The sequence below is a fragment of the Oncorhynchus mykiss genome, chromosome 24 (assembly GCF_013265735.2).
Source record: "Oncorhynchus mykiss isolate Arlee chromosome 24, USDA_OmykA_1.1, whole genome shotgun sequence".
NCBI classification, from domain to species: domain Eukaryota; kingdom Metazoa; phylum Chordata; class Actinopteri; order Salmoniformes; family Salmonidae; genus Oncorhynchus; species Oncorhynchus mykiss.
The window spans coordinates 7,511,868-7,538,052 of NC_048588.1; the positions used below are offsets into that span (position 1 = coordinate 7,511,868).

The following is a 26,185-nucleotide window of genomic DNA, read 5'->3' on the forward strand; positions in this document are numbered from 1 at the left end:
TTCTTAATATTGGGAATTTGAAATGATTTTTACTTCTACTTTCAATACAAAGTATATTTTAGCAATAACATTTACTTTTCATACTTGAGTATATTTAAAACCAAATACTTTTACTCAAGCAATATTTTACTGGGTGACTCACTTTTACTTGAGTAAAAGTAAACATACCTTAATTGAAAATGACTCAAGTATGACAATTGGGTACTTTTTCCACAACTGCTAATTCCATGGATAGACAGAAGATTATCGGTTCAAATTTCACAGATGCTGTCAAAATAAACAAATGTATTTGTTTTCATGATTCATGTCTAAGGAAAATAATTTCCATGTGTCCTATCTGTGCTTGGAGAGAAGAAAAAAAATAGTTTGCCCAGAATAAGCTAGCAGTGTTATTAAAATACTTTTTGAAACATTTAGTGAAAGTTAAGGAAGTTATTCAAAAACCAAATAACCTATAAATTTGTTCTCAGAGCGTTAATAAAACCTCCCAGGAAAACTTTAAGAGAACCAGAGTAAAACATTTTCAGAACCTACCTGCAACCTAAAAATAAACGTTCCCAGAACAGGCAAAATGTTAACTTCCGTTCTTAGAACGTTTGGTTTTACTGGTACGGAAACTTCTGGCTTTGTTCCCAGAACCAATGGGAAACCAAAAACGTACCTTCCCACAACTTCCAAGGAATCAAATTTGCTAGCTGGGTATCTTTTCAAGTTATTATTTTAGAACTCAAGCTCTGGAAGGTAGAACTTCTTCACATTAAAAGGTAGTTCTATTCTTATCCTTACAAAATATGGACTGATGTGACTGATGGCACTTCCCAAAAATTCTATGACATTTTCCATGATCAGACACTTTATCCAGATAGTAAATTAAACACATCCGCACCAAAAACAATTATCAATTACATATGATAAGGACAGACATACACAAGTAATATAATATTCATAAACAATCACTTTATTAAAATAATAAGGTTAGGGGAATATATTGTCTCATTCAAACCTGAAAACAAAGTGCATGTTAGGGCCTACATTACTATCATAACCATATCATACATAACCGCTTGCCCTCACATTCAGGTGACACACAAGCAAACCACGTCTTATTCTCCTTTCTATCTTGCAACAAAGCCAACAATTTCTAGAGTAGTCCTCAAGTACACTGAAGTTTCACTTTCGGTTCTGAAAATCAGCCAAATGTTAGTTTGGTCTATGATCTGTTTGTACTATATAGCCAACTCCTATGGAAACATGGCATGACAACTATCATACATTAGGAGTTAGCAAGACCAGGCTAGAGGGATCTGGGACCAGGCTAGAGCATTTTTATGACCTGCACCACCAGTTTAGCATGTGCAGCAGCCACCTCTGTCAGCATCAAACTAGAAGGGCTAGGGGGGAACCAGTTCAGCTGCTTCTCTGCCAGTTGATGTTCACCTGCCTGTCCTGTGTATGTGTGTCTGTGTCTCAATCGAATACTCTTCGTCCTCAAGTATCTCCTCCTTGTCATGTTGCAGGCCTTTCATCAGCGATGACCCTTTAGCACATAAGAAATGGGATCATGAATGTAAGGGAAATGTGTAACTACAAGTTATCAATCTGTTTGCAAGGTGACAAAGTTACTTCTTAACCCCCCACCCCCCCACCACGAAACATTTTTTACATTTTAATATCTGACAGTCCATAACTGAAATATTTATGCTCATGTATGCCTGTAAGTAGTAAAGTCACAAACCAACCAGCTAGACCAGGCAGTCATGTGATCTATTTCCATAGGATTAGGCAATACAAAGACAAAATACCTGAAGTGCTGCCTGATTCACTGGTGAAGAAGAGGCAGGATATTTTTATGCTGAAAGACAAATTCCTGAAAAATAGGTTAAATATGTATTCATTCATCTTCTGTAGCTAGTTATTGCCTGTTGACGGATGCAACAGTATTTCAATCGAGTATATGCTTTACTGAATGAACAACAGAAACAGAATACAATATGGACATGTCTTAATGGGGTATAACCACGTCTCCGATGAATGCTGATGACAGATGCTGGTAACCCTTTGCTGGGACACAGAGTAAAACGCTTAAGTTAAACGATTAAGTTAAATGAGCTTTCAGACCAGCCTTCCTGATTGAACTTTCGTAAACTACATTAAAATTCACCAGCTAAAAAAACAAGTCACAGAGGTTGCCTGCTCAAGACTTAACCTGCTTCCAGCCGAACTAAGCACTGGCAATGCAGACACAACAAGATAACTAGCTAGATGAAAATAAAATAAATACATATAACTTCATAATTACCAGTTAGCCGGATTTGAGTTGACTCACTGAGTATTGTACATTGTGAATACGGAGTTAGCGTAACTATGCGTTCAAACAGGGCTGCAATGAAAACGAATGGGCATACAAGTAATTGTTAGCTTCAAGCTTTCAAGCAAGACATGGCAATGGACAAATAGTATCTGAGAAAAGCTGAAAGAACTGACCCCTTCTGGCGCAAACTTTATTTTGTTCCGTGTTACAACATACCGTACGTAGTTTAATATAGAAAAACAGCGACCTAGCTATACTTACTGTGTAGCCAATGTAACGTTGGCTAGTTAACGTTACAGCAATAATAGCCTGTTTGCAGTGGTAGAAAAAGTACCCAATTGTAAAAGTAAAAAAATACAAATTAGTCTCCTAGCAAAATACTACTTGAGTAAAAGTCAAAAAGCACTTGGTTTTAAATATACTTAAGTTTCAAAAGTAAACGTAATTGTCAAAATGAGTACATTGAGGTCGAAATAACACTGGGCCTTTAAATGGAGATACTTTAAACACAACAGAGTACCTGATGCTAAGGTTAAACTTTTTAGACCCAGTGCAGTCAAAAACATATGTATTAATATTTCCACACTGAGGTTGGCATGATACTGTGAAATTGCGAAAATGATGATAGTGGTGGTATGGAGTTTTGGCCTGCCTGTTAACATCAATAGACCAATAAGAAAGATTTCCAAACCTCCCCCAAAAACAGCTAGTTTTCAAATTTTCCATCGCCACTCAGAACACTACCAGACAATCCTAGCTAAATTCTTGCTTGAGAAATGTCTCTTTGCTATGAATATTTTTTGACAATTTTAATTGAAAATAATTACAGTAAGGTACTTTATTGTTACCCAGAAAGTATTTGATATTGAGATAAAAACGGCTGCATTGGACCTTTAAATCAACTTTTTAATTCGCCCGCTTTTATACACGTCAGCCTCGGCGTGCTTGTGCAGAAGTAGAAAAGATGGCTGCTTGTGCAATACGACGAGGCTTTCTGACTACCGTCAGTAAATACAACAAGAAACACACACATAGAATATTGAGTATTATTGAAGGGAGTAGTGGACTTGAGGCGAAGAGACCCCGGTTGCCGTGTTTAGCATGTGGACTGCCCAACATTCAGCAGACGAGGTTTATGTCGTCACGGTAAGGGCTACCTTCTAAGCTAATGCGACCTAGCTAGCTAGCCAGTTCGCCCACTGTCTTGAATGCTGCCCAATGATGCATCAATAGCAGCCACGTTGTATTCCTTCTCGCTTCCATGCGCTCTCCTCTCACCTCTTTCCTTCGCTTGTGGAGTTCTATGCACAACACATCAGCTGTATGTGACCAGGCGGGGAAAAAAAACCAGCCTACATCGTTGTCACTATATTAGCTAAAATAACGTCATAGTCAGCATAGCTAACAGAACTAACGCGTTAGTAAACCCGGTACAATCATACAGTAACGTTAGTGTACATTCAGTAAGCATTTACACCGGTGGGCCCCGGTGGAAATACATTTGTAATACCAAAAGCTTACCTTGACTTGGAAGACTTCCAGTGTTGTGTTGGAAAGTTGCAGCCAGCTAGCTAACATAACGTCCCCCTGTTTCTGTAGGCTAAACCAGCTAGCTGCATTTGCTAAGTATGTGATGCTTCTCCATCATTTTGGAAGAAATGTAATGTATTTGTTATACTGTTGAACTATTGTCTTTCTCTCTCTTTGAGTCAACTACTCAACATTTGATGCAGTGCTAGCTAGCTGTAGCTTATGCGTTTAGTACTAGGCTCATTCTCTGATCCTTTGTTTTGACAGACAACATGTCAGTTCATGCAGCAAGAGTTCTGATAGGCTGTAGGATGTCCTCTGGAAGTTGTCATAATTATTGTGTAAGTCTATGGTAGGGGGTGAGAACCATGAGCCTCATATGTTTGGTATTGAAGTAAATGTACCCAGAGGAGGATGGAAGCAAGCTGTCCTCAGGCTACATACACCATGGCGCTACCTAACAGAGGGCTGTTGAAGCTACTGTAGACCTTCTTTACAAAATAGTATGTTTTAATCAGTTATTTGGTGTGATTATATGTAGTATAGTTTTATCTAGAAAGTATACATTTAATATTTTAGCATTCATTTTTTATGAAATTCACTGAGGATGGTCCTCCCCATCCTCCTCTGAGGAGCCTCCACTGATATATACTACCATTCAAAAATTTGTGGTCACTTAGAAATGTCCATGTTTTCCATGAAAACATACATGAAATTAGTTGCAAAATGAATAGGAAATATAGTCAAGATGTTGACAAAGTTATAAATAATGATTTTTAATTGAAATAATTGTCCTTCGAACTATGCTTTCATTAAAGAATCCTCCATTTGCAGCAATTACAGCCTTGCAGAACTTTGGCATTCTAGTTGTCAATTAGTTGAGGTAATCTGAAGAGATTTCACCCCATGCTTCCTGAAGCATCTCCCACAAATTGGATTGGCTTGATGGCCACTTCTTACGTACCATACGGTCAAGCTGCTCCCACAACCGCTCAAAAAGGTTGAGATCCGGTGACTGTGCTGGCCTCTCCATTATAGACAGAATACCAGCTGACTGCTTCTTCCCTAAATAGTTATTGCATAGTTTGGAGCTGTGCTTTGGGTCATTGTCTTGTTGTAGGAGGAAATTGGCTCCAATTAAGCCGCGTCCACAAGGTATGGCGTGGCGTTGCAAAATTAAGTAATAACCTTTCTTCTTCAAGATCCCTTTTACCCTGTACAAATCTACCACTTTACCACCACCGAAGTGCCCCCAGACCATCAGATTGCCGACGCCATACTTGACAGATGGCATCAAGCACTCCTCCAGCATCTTTTATTTTTTTCTGCGTCTAATGAATGTTGTTCTTTGTGATCCGAACACCTCAAACTTAGATTTGTCTGTCCATAACACCTTTTTCCAATCTTCCTCTGTCCAGTGTCTGTGTTCTTTAGCCCATCTTAATCTTTTCTTTTTGTATTGGCCAGTCTGAGATATGGCTTTTTCTTTGCAACTCTGCCTAGAAGGCCAGCATCTCGGAGTCACCTCTTCACTGTTGACGTTGAGACTGGTGTTTTGCGGGCACTATTTAATGAAGCTGCCAGTTGAGGACTGGACACTAATGTACTTGTCCTCTTGCTCAGTTTTGCCTCCCACTCTTTCTATTTTGGTTAGAGACAGTTTGCACTATTCTGTGAAGAGAGTAGTACACAGCGTTATATGAGATCTTCAGTTTTTTGGGCAATTTCTGGCATGGAATAGCCTTCATTTCTCAGAACAAGAATAGACTGACAAGTTTCGGTCTTTATTTCTGGCCATTTTGAGCCTGTAATCAAATCCACAAATGCTGTTGCTCCAGATACTCAACTAGTCTAAGGAAGGCCAGTTGTATTGCTTCCTTAAATCAGATCAACAGTTTTCAGCTGTGTTAACATGATTATAAAAGGGTTTTCTAATGATCAATTAGACTTTTTAAAATGATTAACTTGGATTAGCTAACATAATGTGCCATTGGAACACAGGAGTGCTGATTGCTGATAATGGGCCTCTGTATACCTATGTAGATATTTCATTAAAAATCAGACGTTTCCAGCTACAATAGGAATTTACAACATTAACAATGTCTACACTTTATTTCTGATAAATTTCATGTTATTTTAATGGACAAAATAAAGCTTTTCCTTCAAAAACAAGGACATTTCTAAGTGACCACAAATTTTTGAATGGTACTGTATACGTGCGTACGTACGTACAGTTGAAGTCGGAAGTTAACATACACTTAGGTTGGAGTAATTGAAACTCGTTTTTCAACCACTCCACACATTTCTTGTAAACAATAGTTTTGGCAAGTCGATTAGGACATCTACTTTGCATGACAAGTCATTTTTCCAACAATTGTTTACACCTATTATTTCACTTATTAACGATCACAAGTCCAGTGGGTCAGAAGTTTACATACACTATGTTGACAGTATCTTTTTAAACAGCTTGAAAAATTCCAGAAAATGTAATGGCTTTAGAAGCTTCTGATAGGCTAGTTGACTTCATTTGAGTCAATTGGAGGTATTTCAAGGCCTACCTTCAAACTCAGTGCCTCTTTGCTTGACATCATGGGAAAATGAAAAGAAATCAGCCAAGTCCTTAGAAAAACATTGAGCCCTCCAAGTCTGGTTCATCCTTGGGAGCAATTTACAAATGCCTGTAGGTACCACGTTCATGTGTACAAATAATAGTACGCAAGTATAAACACCATGGGACCACTGTCTCTTAGAGATTAATGTACTTTGGTGCAAAAAGTGCAAATCAATCCCAGAACAACAGCAAAGGACCTTGTGAAGATGCTGGAGGAAACCGGTACAAAAGTATCTATATCCACAGTAAAACGAGTCCTATATCGACATAACGTGAAAGGCTGCTCAGCAAGGAAGAAGCCACTGCTCCAAAACCGCCATTAAAAAAAGCCAGACTGGGGGCCTCCCGGGTGGCGCAGTGGTCTAGGACACTGCAGCGCTAGCTGTGCCACCAGAGACGCTGGGTTCGCGACCAGGCTCTATCGCAGCCGGCCGCGACCGGGAGGTCCGTGGGGCGACGCACAATTGGCCTAGCGTCGTCTGGGTTAGGGATGGTTTGGCCGGTAGGGATATTCTTGTCTCATCACGCACCAGCGACTCCTGTGGCGGGCCGGGTGCAGTGCACGCTGTTTCCTCTGACACATTGGTGTGGCTGACGTCCGGGTTGGATGTGCGCTGTGTTAAGCAGTGCGGCTTGTTTAGGTTGTGTTTCGGAGGACTTCGGACCTGGCTTTCGACCTTCGTCTCTCCCGAGCCTGTACGGGAGTTGTAGCGATGAGGCAATATACTAACAATTGGATCCCACGAAATTGTGTAGAATTTTTTTTTTTTGTGGGGGGGGGGGTTGCAACTGCACATGGGGACAAAGATCGTTCTTTTTGGAGAAATGTCCTCTGATGAAACAAAAATAACTGTTTGGTCATAATGACCATCATTATGTTTGGAGGAAAAAGGGGGGTTGCAAGCCGACGAATACTATCCCAACCGTGAAGCACAGGGTGGCAGCATCATGTTGTGGGAGTGCTTTGCTGCAGGATGGTCTGGTGCACTTCACAAAATAGATGGCATCACGAGGAAGAGAAATTGTGGATATATTGAAGCAACATCTCAAGACATCAGTCAGGAACTTAAAGCTTGGTCACAAATGGGTCTTCCAAATGGACAATGACCCCTATGATACTTCCAAAGTTTTGGCAAAATGGCTTAAGGACAACAAAGTCAAGGTATTGGAGTGGGCTTCACAAAGCCCTGACCTCAATCCTATAGAAAATTTGTGGGCAGAACTGAAAAAGCGTGTGCGAACAAGGAGGCCTACAAACATGACTCAGTTACACCAGCTCTGTCAGGAGCAATGGGCCAAAATTCACCCAACTTATTGTGGGAATCTTGTGGAAGGCTACCTGAAACGTTTGACCCAAGTTAAACTATTTATAGGCAATGCTACCAAATACTAATTGAGTGTACGTAAATTTCTGACCCACTGGGAATCTGATTTTAAAGAAATAAAATCTGAAAAAGAATTCTCAACTAATTCTGACATTTCACATTCTTAAAATTAAAGTGGTGATCCTTAAACAGGGCATTTTTACTTGGATTAAATGTCAGGAATTGTGAAACTGAGTTTAAATATATTTGGCTATGGTGTATGTACACTTCCGACTTTAACCATACACGCACATACAGTCCCAGTCAAAAGTTTGGGCACCTCATTCAAGGGTTTTTCTTTATTTTTACTATTTTTCTACATTGTAGAATAATAGTGAAGACAAACTGAAATAACACCATGTAGTAACCAAAAAAATGTTAAACAAATAAATATATTTTAGATTCTTCAAAGTAGCCCACTCTTGCCTTGCCGATCTGATGCAGCTCGCCATCACTCTCCTTGGTCAAATAGCTCTTACACAGCCTGCATCTTGACTTTGGACTCATCAAAGGACAGAAAAGGACAGATTTCCACCGGTCTAATGTCCATTGCTTGTGTTTCTTGGCCCAAGCAAGTCTCCTTGTTGTCCTTTTTGGTAGTGGTTTCTTTACAGCAGTTTGACCATGAAGGCCTGGTTCACATAGTCTCCTCTGAACTAGAGGTCGACAGATCAATCGGACTGGCCGATATCAAGTTTTCATAACAATCTGAAATCGGTATTTTTGGACACAGATTTGGCAGATTAATTTTATTTTTTTACACCTTTTAAATAGGCAAGTCTGAACATATTCTTATTTTCAATGACAGACTAGGAACGTTGGGTTAACTGCCTTGTTCAGGGGCAGAACGACAGATTTTCACCTTGTCAGCTCGGGGGATCCAATCTTGCAACAGTACAGTTAACTAGTCCAACGCAATAACGACCCCTCTCTCTCGTTGCACTCCAAAAGGAGACTGCCTGTTACGCGAATGCAGTAAGCCAAGGTAAGTTGCTAGCTAGCATTAAACTTATCTTATAAAAAACAATCAATCATAATCACTAGTTAACTACACATGGTTGATGATATTACCAGATATTATCTAGTGTGTCCTGCGTTGAATATAATCTGAGTTGAGCATACAAGTATCGAAGTATCTGACTGAGCGGTGGTAGGCAGAAGCAGGCGTGCATACATTCATTCAAACAGCATATTCGTGCGTTTTGCCAGCAGCTCTTCGTTGTGCATCAAGCATTGCACTGTTTATGACTTCAAGCCTATCAACTCCCGAGATTAGTCTGGTGTAACCGAAGTGAAATGGCTAGCTAGTTAGCGCGTGCTAATAGCGTTTCAAATGTCACTCGCTCTGAGCCTTCTCATAGTTGTTCCCCTTGCTCTGCATGGGTAACGCTGCTTCGATGGTGGCTGTTGTCGTTGTGTTGCTGGTTCCAGCCCAGGGAGGAGAGGGACGGTAGCTATACCGTTACACTGGCAATACTAAAGTGCTTATAAGAACATCCAATAGTCAAAGGTTAATGAAATACAAATGGTATAGAGGGAAATAGTCCTATAATAACTACAACCTAAAACCTCTTACCTTGGAACATTGAAGTCTCATGTTAAAAGGAACCACCAGCTTTCATGTGTTCTGAGCAAGGAACTAAAACGTTAGATTTCTTACATAGCACATATTGCACTTTTACTTTCTTCTCCAACACTTTGTTTTTGCATTATTTAAACCAAATTGAACATGTTTCATTATTTACTTGAGGCTAAATTGATTTTATTGATGTATTATATTAAGTTAAAATAAGTGTTCATTCAGTATTGTTGTAACTGTCATTATTACAAATACATTTTTAAAAAATCGGCCGTTTTAATTTTTTAATTTTTAAATGTTTTTATCTATATCGGCTTTTTTGGTCCTCCAATTATCGGTATTGGCGTTGAAAAATCATAATCGGCCGACCTCTACTCTGAACAGTTGCTGTTAAGATGTTGGTTACTTGAACTTTATTTGAGCTGCAATTTCTGAGGTGCAGTTAACTCTCGGCAGCAGAGGTAATTCTGGGTCTTCCTTTCCTGTGGCGGTCCTCATGAGAGCCAGTTTCAATCATAGCGCTTGATGGTTTTTGTGACTGCAGATGAAACTTTACAAGTTCTTGAAATTTTCCGAATTGACTGACCTCCATTACTTAGTCATGATGGACTGTCGTTTCTCTTTGGTTATTTGAGCTGTTCTTGCCATAATATGGGCTTAGCCCTATTTGGTAAGATACCATCTTCTGTATACCACCCCTTCCTTGTCACAACACAACTGATTGGCTCAAACGCATAAAGAAGGAAAGATATTCCACAAATGAACTTTTAACAAGGCACACCTGTTAATTGAAATTCATTCCAGGTGACTACCTCATGAAGCTGGTTGAGAGAATGCCAGTAGTGTGCAAAGCTGCCAAGGAAAAGGGTGGCTACTTTGAAAAATCTCAAATATATTTGTATTAGTTTAACACTCTTTTTGGGTTACTACATGATTCCATATGTCTTCACTATTATTCTACAATGTAGAAAATGGTAAAAAATAAATACTGAGTAGGTGTCAACTTGACTGGTCCCGCAAATATCTAGCATTTATTTAATGTTGATTGCGCAACACGTGTCAAGTCAGCTTGGATAGAAACTTGCAGAAACAGGAAAGTTCCTAGCTATTATCTATGATTGGCAGATATTTTGCGAAGAGCTACAATGATTGGCACATTGCACAAGCTCCTATTGTCAGACAAATCAAGTTGTTTTTAGTATATCCCAACTTACAAATCCAACAGTGCCATATGTTGGCACTTTGTTGCATTTGGTAACACACAGCTTATAGATGGAACTTAACTTGCAGGCAAATCTGTGCACATTTTCAGTATTCATAACTAGACAGACATTTTCTAGTTACAAGCCATCAGACTGCTGAACACTTGAACTGGACTGACCACCTGCTCTGACTCTGCACCTTAGCACACACAAACACATACTGTACATTCATGCTACTCACATTGACTGTTCCTACCAGACTCTTATTATACTGCTCAATTTATACACTTGCCCCCCCCTTCCCCAATACAAGTGTAAATATTGGATTCAAAATTGTGCCTTCCTGTATTATACGTATGCAAAAATGTTTATTTTATTTCTCGTTGCATTGTCGAAGGACCCTGCAAGTAAGAATTTCGTTGGACGACGTTTTCCATGCGTATCCCCTACTAATAAAACTTGAAACAAGTGTTGTTTTCAATATCCAGGCAAGACATGGCTAGTTTCCAAAGAAAATAACAAAGGTTGTGGAATGTTACTATGTGCTGCAAGTAGGGCTGTCCTTGACAACAAAAAGTCTTCTTCGACCGGAGAGTCATCTGTAGATTGGTCTAAATTTGTAAAGATATTTTTCCATATATAGACACGTCCTATGTGTGTAAATCAAATAAACGATATGTACTGAGCTTCTCTGGTGCTTTCTTAAGCACAGTTTGAAATTAAGACACAAATTAATAGTCTGACCGCAATTGATTTGATTGTGCCAGGCCGGGCTCAGACTGCGCTGTGTAAAATGACAGCGGTTGGCTGCGTGACTATTGCCCGTTGTTGGTCTCTCCTCCATGCTGCAGGGACCACCGCAGAACATCAATAGTGTCTGTTGCTGAAGCTGCAACATAATTACAGCCATTTCTGACTGAAAAGTGCTGTTACCGAAATCCCTCATTTGTTTAGGAAAAACATTCCATATTCCCTCGCAAGCAAAGATTAAATACTGCTGAATTTGTGAAATTGTTTATCCGACTTGTGCGGCTTGGTGCTCACGGAATCAGTAGGCTATTTAACAAACACTCACAGGCAACAGAAGCAGGATCTGTCTTATTTCAGTAGATGTATATGGATGATTTATAAAGCCAGGCACATTTTAATGTTAGACTTGGTTATAGATCTAATTTAAGTTTGCGTTTCCTCACCTTTCTTAGACAATGAAGGCAAGGGCTGTTTTCTTGTCTCTAACTCCGCTCCTGCCTCCACCGCATTGTTCTCAACACCAATATGCTGGTTAACTTTGCTTCTATGGACATGGCGACATGGTCTAGGAAAAGGTGCCAATTCAACAGCGCACTGATGGGTTTCAGAACCACGGACAGCAATCGCTATCCAATGTGGGAAAGTGCATTTGTTAAATATTATTTGCACCATTTGTTCATATAACCATATACAATTTCACGAGAACGTCTTCGCTTAATGGACCGTGCCATCCTCACGGCCCCAACAATGGATCAGTCCACTCAGACCGATGTCTTGTATACCATGACTTATTTTTTGTTACTGCTCGACTAAAGAAATCTCGGTCAACCAACAGCCTATCGACCAGTTTACTAAATGGGGTCAGCCCTGGTTGTTTTCAGACCGGTCAAAGTGGGAGTGTAGTAGAGGTCTTCTCATGTCCTAAAAGTTGGCCCCGGGACCCGAGAGCAATCGCACCCAAACTTGAATGCACCCGACCCGTACCCTAATGGGTCCGAGCCTAGACCAGACCCAATTTGGACCCGAGTGACAATTACATTTATCAGCCCTGTTGCTTTTCTAGTTAACAAATATATATATTTTATATGTTGGCTAGGCTTTCTATAAGTCAAATGAACTTTATTAGTGTGAAATACATAGACCCGACGACAGCTCTGTATAGCCTATCAGCTGTAGTTCCATAGACTTGATGACAATCAAACAGGACCTGACCAGGACCTGAGGGAAAAGTTAGAAATTTTGACCCGGGTCTCCGGTGTTCGGGTGAACCTGTGAAGACCTCTTGAGTGTCGACTTACATAGACACTAAGCCACCTATCGAGGAAAAAGTGACATTGAAACACTAGTAGGAAGTTGGCAACATATTTGCCCTATATTAGCTAGTTCACTTTTTGTCTGAGTGGAAGAACATAGAGCGCTTTGGACCCATCTACAAAGCCTGATCTGCTGTTGATTACATAAGAGTGCAGGTTGGCTTGAGCCAGCACAGAGTAATGACTCCTATTTATTTGCCTCCCTCGTGCCAAGGGAATAAATGTAGAAGGGGGGAGGGCTTGGGTTGACATGGACCCCACGATGTTAGCAATTGGAAGACCGATCCAGCACCAGCTTGTAATTCTGTCTATACTTTATGGAAATCTTGTAAGGTATTGCTGTCCTGTTCATTCTCTCTCAATGATAATCTCCATGAAATAAGTTATCATAACAAAAATGAGGAAACATTGTTACCGATCTGACTCTCCGTTTTTAACAATGTATTTGTTCTGGTATTTCACCAGCCTGGTTGTTGTTTTCTTGTCAGCGACCGTATTATAAGCCAAGGGTCAACCTCTGCCAGTAATCCCCAACATAGCTGATGAACACGCAAGCCTTAGGTCAGATCTCTTCCATATCATCTGCCAATAATATGGATATTTAGAGGAGCCACGCAAAACTAAATCCCCCCCTCAATATCACCCCCCCAATGTTTTGAAAAATAGATCTGTCCAAGTATGAGTGACTTGAACACAGCCAGCTGTTGTTCACAATACCTTGTTGATATAATAATGCAAAGGGTATGACAAAGATTAGACTTGGAATTTATGTTCGTTGAACTTTGATAAATCTAGGTGTTTTAATAAATTTGTCTGATTTTTGAGATGAAGCTTTAGTCAAGGGGGATGACTATGAGATGACATGTCATCTCAGTGCTCATGTTGCGTATTGTGTGCTCTAGGTTCCCTTTCCAAGATGCTACAACAGTTGGCTAGGTGAGACTAATGTAGTTCTACAGTGTGATGTAGAGGTCTTCTTGGCTCCAAAAAGTTGGACCCGAAGACAATCCGACCCGAACGGACCCATTCATAATAAAAAAATATTTAAAATAGGGGGACCCGAGAACGATCGGACCCGACTACAACCATACCTAGACCCAACCCATACACCAACGGGTCCACGTTTACACCAAACCCAATTGGACCAGAGTGAGAAAATGATGTTTGTCAGCCAAGTTGCTGTTCTGGTTAACAAATAGGATCTGGGTCGGATCTCAGGTATTTAGGTTCGGGTGGACCCGTGAAGACCTCTAGTGTGATGTGATTTTGTTCCTGGTTGTCATAGTGTGGCCTGTGTTTTGGCAGGAGCAGGCCAGAGGGGAAGGTTCTGGAGACGGTGGGAGTGTTTGAGGCGCTGAAGCAGCATGGCAAATATGAAACAGGCCAGGTAAGATGGGCAGCGCCGTGCGGTTTACCCACCCAGACCAGAACTATTGGTCCTGCCCCCTAGCCTATACTGTAGTTGCCCTTGTCACAAAGGGTGTTCCCAACCTAAAGTCTGTTTCTCCATGTTTTCTCCTCAGCTCTTCCTTCATAGTGTGTTTGGCTACAGAGGGATCGTGTTGTTCCCCTGGCACGCCCGTATCTATGACCGAGACGTCATTCCTCCCATGTCTGACAGGTGCATATTACATCTTAGTGTGTTTTTAATGGTGATATGTATATAATTGTTTTAAATAAAAATTACACCCATGTCCTGTCCTCAGCAAGCCAGAGCCTCCTGGTTCACACGGGTCAAAAGAGGTGAAGGGGAAAACTCATACCTACTACCAGGTCCTCATCGACACGCGGGATTGCCCTCACATAGTACGTTACCTCTGAACACAACCAATGCTATGCCATTGTTCTTACTGACTAGGCCTAAATGATGACATATACCAGACTGCCAGTCTTCTAGTTGTTTCTCCTGTTGTGTTGACAGTCTCAGAGGTCTCAGACAGAAGCCGTGACGTTCCTGGCGAACCATGACGACAGCAGAGCCCTCTATGCCATCCCAGGTAAACAACACATGATCCACTGCTCCCTGTGTAGTAAATGGCTATGTGCTTTAATTTCTTTTCAAACGGGGACCATTTGAATTTTCCCACCACCCACAAAAATGCATTGAGTTCTTATCAGGAAATGGTACTGTCCGTGCGCAAATAATTTTGGCTGCCACGTGATTTTGTGTAACTAACCTAGTTACTTCCTTGTACTATTTCTGTCCCTGTCATCCTCCTGACTGACTGGGCATTTTGCCTGGCTGTCATTGTGTGTTTCAGGTCTGGACTATGTGAGTCATGAAGACATCCTGCCCTACAACTCCACAGAGCAGGTCCCCATCCAGCACGAGCTGTTTGAGCGCTTCCTCATGTTCAACCCTGACAAAAGTAAGTGCCAGCCACTCGCTGCTTTCCACGTGTCATTTCATTGTACAGCATCGTACACACGGAGTGTACAAAACATTAAGGACACCTTCCTTATATTGAGTTGCACCCCCCTTTGCCCTCAGAACAGCCCCTGTTGTTCATGGCATGGAGTCTACAAGGTGTTGAAAGCGTTCCACAGGGATGCTGGCCCATGTTGACTCCAATGATTCCCACAGTTGTCAAGATGGCTGGATGTCCTTTGGGTGGTGCACCATTCTTGATACACACGGGAAACTGTTGAGCGTGAAATCCAGCAGCGTTGCAGTTCTTGACACAAACCGGTGCGCCTGGCACCTACTGCAATACCCTGTTGAAAGGCACTTAAACATTTTGTCATGCCTATTCACCCTCTGAATGGCACACATACAAAACAAAAATCATTCTTTAACCTGTCTCCTCCCCTTCATATACACGGATTGATGTGGATTTAAGACGTGACATCAATAAGGGATCATAGCTTTCACCTGGTCAGTCTGTCATGGATAAGAGCCGGTGTCCTTTGTTTTCTACACTCTGTACATTTCCAGTCGTTTTTTAGAACATTCACAAATTCCAACTTCTTCCAACTTAAACATTCAGTAGTACTATAAAGTGTTCAAAGATTTTTTTTTAATTCAGAGGTACTGTAAAGTATACAATATATCCAGTTACTTTGCGGGCATTCACGTGTGTGTTACAACTGTGTAAACTGAGTATCCTGTGTGTCCAGCCACCCAAGCTCCCCCGTTCAGTGCGAGGGACACTCTGAAGGCATGGCAGGAGAAGAACCATCCCTGGCTGGAGCTGTCCGACGTGCACAGAGAGACGACTGAGAACATCAGGGTCACCGTCATCCCCTTCTACATGGGCATGAGGGTAAGGATGATGTCGCTGTTTGGACTATGAGGTTCTTTCTCAAATCTGCCCTCCTTGTAGCTTCTTCTTATTTGTTATTTTGTGATATCCAATTGGTAGTTAGTCTTGTCCCATCGCTGCAAATCCCGTACGGACTCAGGAGAGGCGACGGTCAAGATCCATGCGTCCTCCGAAACACAACCCCGCCAAGCCGCACTTGACCTTCACACACTACCCACTTAACCCGGAAGCCACCAGCACCAATGAGTTGGAGGAAACACCATACAACTGGTCAGGTCAGCTTGCAGGTGCCCGGCCCACCACAAGGAGTCGCTAGAACGTGATGGGACAAGGACATCCCAGACGGCCTAACCCGGACAATGCTGGGCCAATTATGCGCCACCTCATGGGTCTCCTGGTCGCGGCTGGCTGCGATACAGCCCGGGATTCAACCCGGGTCTGTAGTGACGCTTTTAGCGCTGCAGTGCCTTAGACCGCTGCGCCACTCGGGAGCCCCCCTTGCAGCTTCTTTTTAGTGCTCTGATCTGAAAGAACTGACCAGGTTCTTCCACCATATTGTTTTCACCTCAAGTCTTTTTCAATCAGTGCAGATGAAGGGGAGGACAGGTTAAGACATTGAGAGAGAGCCTCTGTTTTTAATTATGTCAGTTGCTTATCAAATAAATATTATTCAAGGTACTATGAGCTCTTTCTGTAACTCAGCCCTTTCAATAATGTTCTGCTCGTCCCTGAGTCCTCCCACTCTGTCGTGTGATTCTTATGATCTTGAATCTGCCCGAGCACAAAAAATAAATACAGTATTTTCTTTCTCAGGATGCTCAAAATTCTCATGTGTACTGGGTAAGTAGCATTTACTTTTTACAATTCCCTGAAAAAGGACAAATAATTTGAGCTTTTACCAATATATGATGTAGGCCTCGTATATCCAGTCAACGGTACGACTGTAGACTGTAAGAACGGCAACATAATGTGTACCCGATGCTTATATGGCGTGTGTGTCAGTGGCGGTACTGCATCCGCCTGGAGAACATGGGCAGTGAGGTGGTGCAACTGAGGGAGAGACACTGGAGGATCTTCAGCCTGTCAGGCACCCTGGAGACGGTCCGAGGCCGGGGGGTCGTAGGTCGGGTCAGTAGTACAACCGCCACCACACAACGGAATTACGAACTCTCAATGCCTGTGTCTGAATCTTACTAAATGCCAAAACACTTGCTTCCTCTGTCCTTGTTTCCTCAATTCCTCTCTGAGCTCATTGGCTGAGAGGATCTATGGTCAGAGGAAGCATGTATTTGACACAGCCACTCATACAGTATGTTACTTCCACGACTGAGTAGAGGCTATAACCTATGGTTTTTGTCTCCAGGAGCCAGTCTTGTCCAAAGAGCAGCCAGCCTTCCAGTACAGCAGCCATGTTTCCCTTCAAGCACCCAGTGGACACATGTGGTAACTACTTCTACACAGAGTAACATGACGTTGGAGCTGCGTTATTAACATGAGTTAAGAGTATTGCAGCAGACCCAGCAGTACCTGAAATGCAGGTTTATGGATGTTCTGGTCTGAGAATGACTTAATAAACAGTTTTTTTCCCCCTATTTGAACCTGGTCCTTGCCTGTAAACATAAGCTGGGGAAACATTAAAATATGAATTGACGTTTGAGTGAATCTTGCACAGATTTACAAGCCAGTAATCAAACGATCTAAAACAGACGGAAACGCAAGAGTAACTCAAGCTTTCCAATATCAAAAAAATAACATCAACCTTTCGCCCATTTTAGTACAGAGGTGTGATGGTCAAGATTCTAATGACGCTCTCTCTGTGCAGGGGGACGTTCCGCATTGAGAGGACGGACGGCTCCCACTTTGATGTTCGCATCCCCCCGTTCTCCCTGGAGAGCAACAAGGACGACAAGGCTCCCCCTGCTGGCTACACCTTCTGAAGCAACGCAGCAGCAGGGCCACGTCCCTCAGCGCAGTCGAACAGCCAAGCCATCCTTAGGAACGGATCAAAACCCTTCCTCTGCTACTTTTCCTCAGTTGAGATTAAGAAACATATTTAATCGAGCACATTGAAGTTAGATTTTCAATGAAAGGGGACAAAACATGTCCTCCCAACACTGTTGTAGCTAATGAAAACTTCAGATTTTTAGTGGAAAGGAGAAGGACAAGCGATCCGTCACAGAGGTTGTTGATTGAGATCATTCTGTGTAGGCAGAATGGCTCGGTGAGCACTGATGGTATTAGCTTGTATTGTTATGTGTGGGAATAAAATATGCCAATTGTTTCTCTCAGCTGTAGTTGCTTGACCCAGAGGTAGACGTCTGAAGCCAGTCTCCCTTGTTGTATTTTATTGGTGTTTTTAAGTAGCTCAAATTAGCGGACCCGGTGGGAAACCATTTGGAAGGACTTCACTAAATCCAAATAGAACGTGTCCAATAGTAGCCCTACTCTTAGAGTCCTCAATCAAGTCTAGACCTCATGTTGCTCTCTGATCTATAGTGTTCTGCAAATTCCTCTGAGTGTTTGGCTTGTCTGTCACTTCTGTGAGCCTCTGTGATGAGGCCTGTGGTGAAACTTAGAAAAGGGAAAGAGAACCTGTGGTCGTGTCTCAAATGGCACCCTATTCCCTATAAAGTGCACGGGCCCTGGTCAAAGTGGTGCGCTGTATAGGGAATAGGTTGCGGTTTGGGATGAAGCCTTAGAATGTAATAAGAAAGTGAATACAGGAGAAATAGTGGCCCACGTTGATGTTACCAACTGTAGGTTTGGCTGATGTGAGGGCCGGGTTCAGAAGGGTGCAAATGTTCTGTTTCAGATAGAAATGTCATGCATAGAGCAGACATGGTTCCTCCTTCGACATGAGAGAATCATGTCTGTTCCACACAATGCATTTATCGGAACATTTCTTGTTGCACCCTACTGAATTTCACCATGGTGAGTGAGGTGTCTGGGAGACTGACTGGCTGCGACGCTGTCCTAGTCTGTAGTATCCATCCCTTGAGTCAGTTTTGTGGGTTGAAGTCTCAAACTTAGATTTTGCCTTGTTAAAGGAGGAAACTAACTTTTGGATGGGTGTTGTGAAATTACTGTAATGATTGAATGATCTGTAAAATAAAGTTGTAAAGGAAAATAAACATCAATTTCAAAGAGATTGTCCATTTGCTGATTGTGACTGTGTTAGTCTACCCCAGGTTTTTTTAAATATTTTTTTACTTGGTGCACGTTTTGGTTTTTGCCCTAGGAGTACACAGCTGATTCAAATAATCATCAAGCTTTGAAAAGTTGAATAAGCTGAATAGTGTTAAGGCAAAAACCAAAAGGTGCACCCCTTTGGGACCCAAGGACAGAGTTTGGGAAATGCTGGTCTATCCTTGCAGGAGAGAGGGGCATTCGGCTGACGCTGCAGCTGAGACATAGAGCTGTGCGCACTCAGCGTGTTAGGATAGCACAAGGTCATACGTTCCCCACCCACCCCTCTTGCTGTTCATCTAGAAACCTCATGTCAGAAAGAAATCTAGTTCCATAGTAACCAGTGGCAATCACTCGGATTTGAAATTGAAGTCATCATGGGTTAACACGATGAAAGTTAATTTAATAGTTTCTAATGCATTTGAGTAGGGCAACCAGCTCAGCTGACGTATCACACATACTGTTGCTATACTTGTAGTTGCTTTCAAGGGAAGGTTCGCGTATACAGCTGGTGAATATTATTAGATTGTGCTGAACGGAGCGCTCACTGCTAGACCAAACCCCCACACACATCTTTCCTGTTGTATCTGACCCGTAATTTTGTTCTTGCGCATCTTGAAATCATTATTGTGAGATCCGTTTTAATGACTGAATATGAAATGACAATGTCATTTGATAGTATATTTTTACTCCCATATCAAATCTAACTGATGACAGTGAGTATATTATTTTTAAATCTGAGAAATAGTCTACTTACATATTTACAGAAAAATACTATACTATTCTATAGTTTAATATTACACTATAATGCTATAAAACAACACTGGCCCTAAAATAAAGTATGTCAATCCACGCCGCCAACACCAGAGGTCAATATAATGCAATTCAATGATTTTGCACTTCCCGTGAACAGTCCAATGCAGCAGATTTATGTCATTTGAAATACTGCAATTACGAGACTAAAAGTTGCTGTTGAACTCGTTTTTGCAATGTTAACGTACAAGCCAAGGTCATAATATTATCTAAGTATTTGCATGTCATAGTACTGTGTTATTGAAGTGTTTATTATAGGTTATTGTAGCCTCTAAATTAGCCTACCCAATCCCCATTCACCGTTCAGAAGAAAAGGCAAAGGATGTTGACCTAGCTATAGTCCTTGCGATATCCTCTTAGCAGGACGTATTTGTAGTGGGGAGCAGCCTGCCCAACCCATTCTCAGTGCGAGGACTTGAGGAGAGAAGCGCTGTACACACCGCGCCTGCTCTGGTCGGCTCCTCCGACAGTGCGCAGCCTATATTCAGTCCCAACAAGAGACACCTTCAACCAGGTCCCGGACTCTACCTCGGCTACCGTCGAGGCCGTTCTAACAGGACATGCCTCGAAGAGCGAATCATAGAATATAGGAACAACGAAGCCAATATTTTGCCAAGGAAAAGGTTGACATGACGTGTGAATGATTTGGAGAGGCAGAGGTGAATAAACAAACGGAGCAGATTAAGATGTAAACATTACCATGTCCTGTCTCCATCGCCACATACGTTTAGCTTCCCCTTATTTTTCTGCACAGACGCAGAATGCGTGGAATTATTGATTAAAAGGGAAGAGGAAGAGGAATCCAAGGAGAGGAGGCACTCGCAACACTGACAGTCACATCAATTTAGTAGCGGCCCTTCAGAGGATAACTGTTTATATTTGAAGGACAGAAATGAAGTCGTCTCCAGGATAGCGCTGTGAGCGAGTGCATCCGACCAGGAGTTTGCTGGCGATCTGCGGGACTGCTGCTCCCCGTATTTGCGGCCATGCTGCGGGAATCATCCTCCGAGCTCTTCCCGACTTGACTTGAGGGGCTTTTACCAGCCGATTGTTAAAACAGTGCAGTCGTTAAAATGATTTCGTTGTCTAGAAAACGGATAACCCCGAGGCTTTTTTTTACAACGTTTGTTTCATATTTTGCTAAAGAACCCTGCGCAGAGATAGCTGATCATATTTCACTTAGCTCTTTAGCTCTGACAATTTTATCCTAACAAAATTCAGTGGAAAACATTTAATTATTTATAGGCTATGTTCCGCGAATTGCATAACAAAAGTTTTGGGTTGTGTCCCGGGTTGAGTGCGTGTCTGTTTGTGTTTATAGTAGCACACGTAGCAGCCAATTCGCTCAAGCTTATTGTGCGAATTAGACATTTTATTCAAATCTGAACGCATGTTTTGGAGGTTGTTTCCCCAACTGGTATTGCACTCTTAACAGCTGGACAGTGCACCATTCACTAGAGGACAGGTGTGTTGTCCAACTGGTCAGGTGGGGAACGAACCCAGAGGTCCTACCCACTTTAAGGCCTCTTGACTTCGTGTACAAGGTTTTAATGTTTAGTTAAAAAGACAAATATTTTTATGCAAGTCAGCCTTGCATGACTGCCTGGGGGGAGGGAGCAAGTCATTTCTTACAGCAGATTCTAACATCCAAACATGGGCACCAAACAGACCAAAGGTGTTGGGGGCCAAGAGGCTGGGCCCAGCCCACAGCACGGGTGGAAACGGACCCCTACCAAGGAGAGGGGTGACCTCTTCACCTCCTTCATGTTGAGGTCAGGGGACCGGCTGAGTCGTGGAGGGTCCCCTCCGCCCTACCAGCGCCGGATAGGCATGATCCAGGAGATGATGCTGATGGCCAAGCAAGGCAAACAGGACAAGGCCACAGAGATGCTGCAGACACTCCGGCAGGTGTGTGTATGTATGTGTGTGTGTGTTTATATGTAAGTGTGTGTGCGCGCGTGTGCTTATGTGCGTGTTCTTGACTGTATGTGTCTATGTGCATGCACCTGTGTGCTCGTGTTCATATGTGTGTTTGCCTGTGTGTGCGTGTATTTGTGTGTGTGCATGTGCATGCACAGGTGTGTTTAATCTACTATAACCCCAAATCCCATGTCAGTTTACTGCAAATCCTAGTCTGAGTCTAGATTACATCAACTCTGATAGAAGTCCTTCACTAGGCCAGGAAGACAGCTGGGAGGGAGGTGAGCTTCAGAGGACAGGGGAGGGCAGACAGATGTGATGCAAAGACAGACAGATGGACTGATGTAGAGACAGACAGATGGACTGATGCAGAGACAGACAGATGGACTGGTGCAGAGACAGACAGATGGACTGATGTAGAGACAGACAGATGGACTGATGCAGAGACAGACAGGTGGACTGATGCAGAGACAGACAGGTGGACTGATGCAGAGACAGACAGGTGGACTGATGCAGAGACAGACAGGTGGACTGATGCAGAGACAGACAGGTGGACTGATGCAGAGACAGACAGGTGGACTGATGCAGAGACAGACAGGTGGACTGATGCAGAGACAGACAGGTGGACTGATGCAGAGACAGACAGGTGGACTGATGCAGAGACAGACAGATGGACTGATGCAGAGACAGACAGGTGGACTGATGCAGAGACAGACAGATGGACTGATGCAAAGACAGACAGATGGACTGATGCAGAGACAGACAGATGGACTGTTGCAGAAACATACAGATGGACTGATGCAGAGACGGGTAGAGAGGTGTGGTCATCAGAAAGCTGGTTGTGCTTTCTCTCAATTAGGTTGTGATTAGCTCAACCACGGACACACTGACACCGTCTGCCCCAGCACACCTCACTTTAAGGGACATACATAACTCGAGGGACTGGCTGTCTGAGTGAGGAGAGGATGTGAATACTAAGGAAGACCAACTCGAACTACACCTCCATTCTATGTCACTCCAGGGTTGTGTTCACTAGGCACGAAAAGGAAGAAAATAGGAAGAAACGGGGAGGTGCGGCCTGAACTTGTCCAATATGAAACGGTCCAATATGAAGTGTTTTTCTTCGGTGTGCCCTGATGAATAGGACCCAGCATTCGAATACAGTCAAATGACCAAAGGATGTTAGATCAACTTAGACTGACAAATAGACATTTACACCAACAGCTATCTACAGTATCTGCTGTTGTTGTAATACCATAACAAGCCGATGAGATGCATCCTGCAACTCTCCCGTGTCCCTCCCGTCCCCCACCTCCTTTGCCCCTCTGTCCATGGTTTTTGTGAGAAAGTATAACTCATCCTGGGCTGTGTCATGTTGTTGAAACAGATGCCCAGAGGCTCGGCTCGCCTTCACTGCTGCTGTAATTAGAGGAGTGGCAACAATTTATGGCTCCTCCGTGATGCCATTCAGCCTGGCTCGATCGGCCTGTGGGAGGATGGAGAGAGAGGAGGAAAGAGAGGTGAGGAAAGGAGGGAGAGAGAGGAGGAAAGGAGGGAGAGAGAGGAGGAAAGTAGTGAGAGGATGAAACAAGGGAGGGAGTGGAGGAAATTAGGGGAAGAGAGGAGAAAGGAGAGAGATGAGGAAAGGAAGGAAAGAAAGAGAGAGAGGGAAAGGGGGTAGAGTGGAGTAAAGAATAGATAGAGAGGAGAAAAGAGGGAGGGAGAGAGTTTGGAACAAGAGCTACTCCTACTAATGTACTTTTACCTCATAACATTTATTTCCAGACTCAATTGAGAACGAGAACTGAACTATGCATGCAACTTTGCGATGTAGTTTAGGCCCACATGAAACTATATCCACCAGACCTATACACTTTATATCGGACATGATTTCATCGATTGGTTCATTCTTTTTGTTGATATCACTCTCAAGGGTTATCGATTTTCATTACTTCAACACTAGGTATAATTTGTTACGATCAAATGAGTCTGTCATATTGTCACATTCCCTGTATACATTTTGAGCTTAGCCAAAATAGAAGCCTGGACATCGAGGCTATGTTCCAATCCATCCATGTAGTATCCAGTCTTAAAGGATAGAGGTTCCATGCGCCGGCTGTGGAAGCTTAAATCTTAAGGGGATAACCCTGTGGGTTATTGCAGTGAGGTCAGGCAATCCTCACCCTTTCATTTTTCCATTATTTTACCAGGTAAGTTGACTGAGAACACGTTCTCATTTATAGCAACGACCTGGGGAATAGTTACAGGGGAGAGGAGGGGGGATGAATGAGCCAATTGTAAACTGGGGATTATTAGGTGACCGTGATGGTTTGAGGGCCAGATTGGGAATTTAGCCAGGACACTGGGGTTAACACCCTTACTCTTACAACAAGTGCCATGGGATCTTTAATGACATCAGAGAGTCAGGACACCCGTTTAACGTCCCAGCCGAAAGACGGCACCCTACACAGGGCTGTGTCCCCAATCACTGCCCTGGGGCATTGGGATATTTTTTTAGACCAGAGGAAAGGGTGCCTCCTACTGGCCCTCCAACACCACTTCCAGCAGCACTTGGTCACCCATCCAGGGACTGACCAGGACCAACCCTGCTTAGCTTCGGAAGCCAGCCAGCAGTGGTATGCAGGGTGGTATGCTGCTGGCTTAATGTTGTTTGGTGCCCTCATTGATCGTGTCCCCGCTTATAAATATCTTGGCATCTGGATTGACAAAAAGCTATCTTTCAAAAAGCATAAGTTAGAAATTAAGAACTAAAATAGGCTTCCTCTTTAGGAACAGGTCTTTCATTAAATAGCAGAAAACATATAATTCAGTCAACATTCAATCCGCTTATTGACCATACCTTGACGAGTTAAATAAAGGTTAAATCATAAGTAAAATGTTGACTATGGCAATACAGTCTATGTGAATGCAGCTGCCACTGTATTGAAGCCATTGGCTGCAGTTCATCACAGCGCCTTGTGCTTTATTACGGGCGATAGGTTCCGTACGCATCATTGCATTTTGTATCAGAAAGTAGCCCGGCCCTCTTTGAAGTCTCCTATATCGATGCATTGAGCTCTTTTTGTCTATAAAGCCCTCTTGCATAAACTTCCACCATACCTTACCCCATTGTTAACCTTCAGACGTATAAGTTACCAGACCCAGACTCAGGGATGGCTAACCCGGAGATCCCTTCCTTCTCTAACGAGTTAAGTAAATCTGTTTTGAGTTTTTTTGCGCCTCATGTGGAATGATACCCACAATTCCTTAAATATGTATAGTGTAATTGAAGTGTATATATATATATATATATATATATATATATATATATATATATATATATATATATATATATATATATTGAAGTGTAATTGTTGTTTATTGATGTGTTCTGCAAAAGAGACTGGTCGCATGACTCCCTGCTTAAATGTAAAAAAAATCCCTGTTGGTTGTTGTTCTGAGATCAGAGCCTCTGTTTACAAAGCATCTCATAGTAGGAGTGCTGATCTAGAATCAGTTTTGTATTTTCGACCAGACTGAATTAGATTATATGGACAGGGGGGACCTGATTCTAGATCAGCACTCCTACTCTCAGACACTTTGTAAGTTTAGGCACTGGCTGAGCTTAGCTGAGATGAGGCCAGGGAGGGACAAACAGTGTATTATCATGTCATTATCAATCTTCTAGCTCTGGCTCTGCAAACGGTTCCTCGGCTGTCCCCATAGGAGAACCCTTTTTGGTTCTCGATAGAACTCTTTTGGGTGCCTTTTTTTCTCAGAGTGCAGAGGGTTCTCCTAAGGGGACAGCCGAAAAACCTATTTAGGTTCTAGATATCGCCTTTTTTCTAAGAGTTTGGCCCTCAGTTTCAACACACACCTGCACCACTTAGGTGATAATTCCCTCGAAGTCGGAATTTGGAGGATATATTGGCACGGGTGTTGTTAAGCCCGAGACGAAGTCAAACCGTGCCAATATATCCTCCAAACGCCGGCTTCGGTGGCATTATCACTTTTACACAACGGGTTACCAACATATTCAAATAATGATTGACATATTTTTTTTAATAAAAAACACTTTTTATGAATTTATTCATACTGTTTCATCCTTCCATGAGATATAGTCCCGACATAAATCTAGGGTTGCTACCCAAGCCGGCTAGTCGTTCGTTCTATTGGTTCGGTTGCCAGAGATACGACCCTATCGTTAATTATTTTTGTTCTGTATCTATGGACAGAACAAGTCGTTTGTTCTAAATGTCTTATTGCCATACTGGCTGGCAACATTCTTATCCCTTGCTTGCTAGCTAGCCAACTACGGCTAACTTACAGTCACGTCAAACAGT

General features: G+C 42.5%; 2 protein-coding genes and 1 long non-coding RNA gene across 4 annotated transcripts in view; 2 read left to right on the top strand and 1 right to left on the bottom strand.

Moving 5' to 3' along the window:
• Positions 1 to 937: 937 nt before the first annotated feature.
• Positions 938 to 3,139, bottom strand: LOC110503640. Its single transcript, XR_005039336.1, has 4 exons — positions 2,485 to 3,139; positions 2,300 to 2,380; positions 1,803 to 1,867; positions 938 to 1,537 (listed from the first exon to the last, which is right to left on the bottom strand). It is a non-coding gene; the product is annotated as an uncharacterized LOC110503640 (long non-coding RNA).
• LOC110503638 (polymerase delta-interacting protein 2) lies at positions 3,134 to 19,069 on the top strand. Of its 2 annotated transcripts, none has more exons than XM_021582075.2 (11): positions 3,134 to 3,457; positions 13,966 to 14,047; positions 14,184 to 14,281; positions 14,367 to 14,466; positions 14,582 to 14,657; positions 14,922 to 15,029; positions 15,778 to 15,923; positions 16,737 to 16,763; positions 16,926 to 17,051; positions 17,287 to 17,366; positions 17,746 to 19,069. In XM_021582075.2, the coding sequence occupies exons 1-11, from the start codon at positions 3,276 to 3,278 to the stop codon at positions 17,858 to 17,860; spliced, it is 1,140 nt and encodes a 379-aa protein (XP_021437750.2). In that variant the 5' UTR covers positions 3,134 to 3,275; the 3' UTR covers positions 17,861 to 19,069. The 2 variants fall into 2 exon arrangements, with proteins under 2 accessions (XP_021437750.2, XP_021437751.2); XM_021582076.2 differs by having other exon boundaries at positions 3,157 to 3,457; positions 13,972 to 14,047.
• A 1,186-nt stretch (positions 19,070 to 20,255) lies between these two features.
• LOC110503642 (leucine-rich repeat-containing protein 75A) overlaps positions 20,256 to 26,185 on the top strand; it is a 31,251-nt gene continuing 25,321 nt past the window's right edge. The window contains exon 1 of the mRNA XM_021582077.2: positions 20,256 to 21,830. Within this exon, the coding sequence (XP_021437752.1) occupies positions 21,576 to 21,830 (255 nt within the window). The 5' untranslated portion in view covers positions 20,256 to 21,575. The remainder of the gene's footprint in view (positions 21,831 to 26,185) is intronic.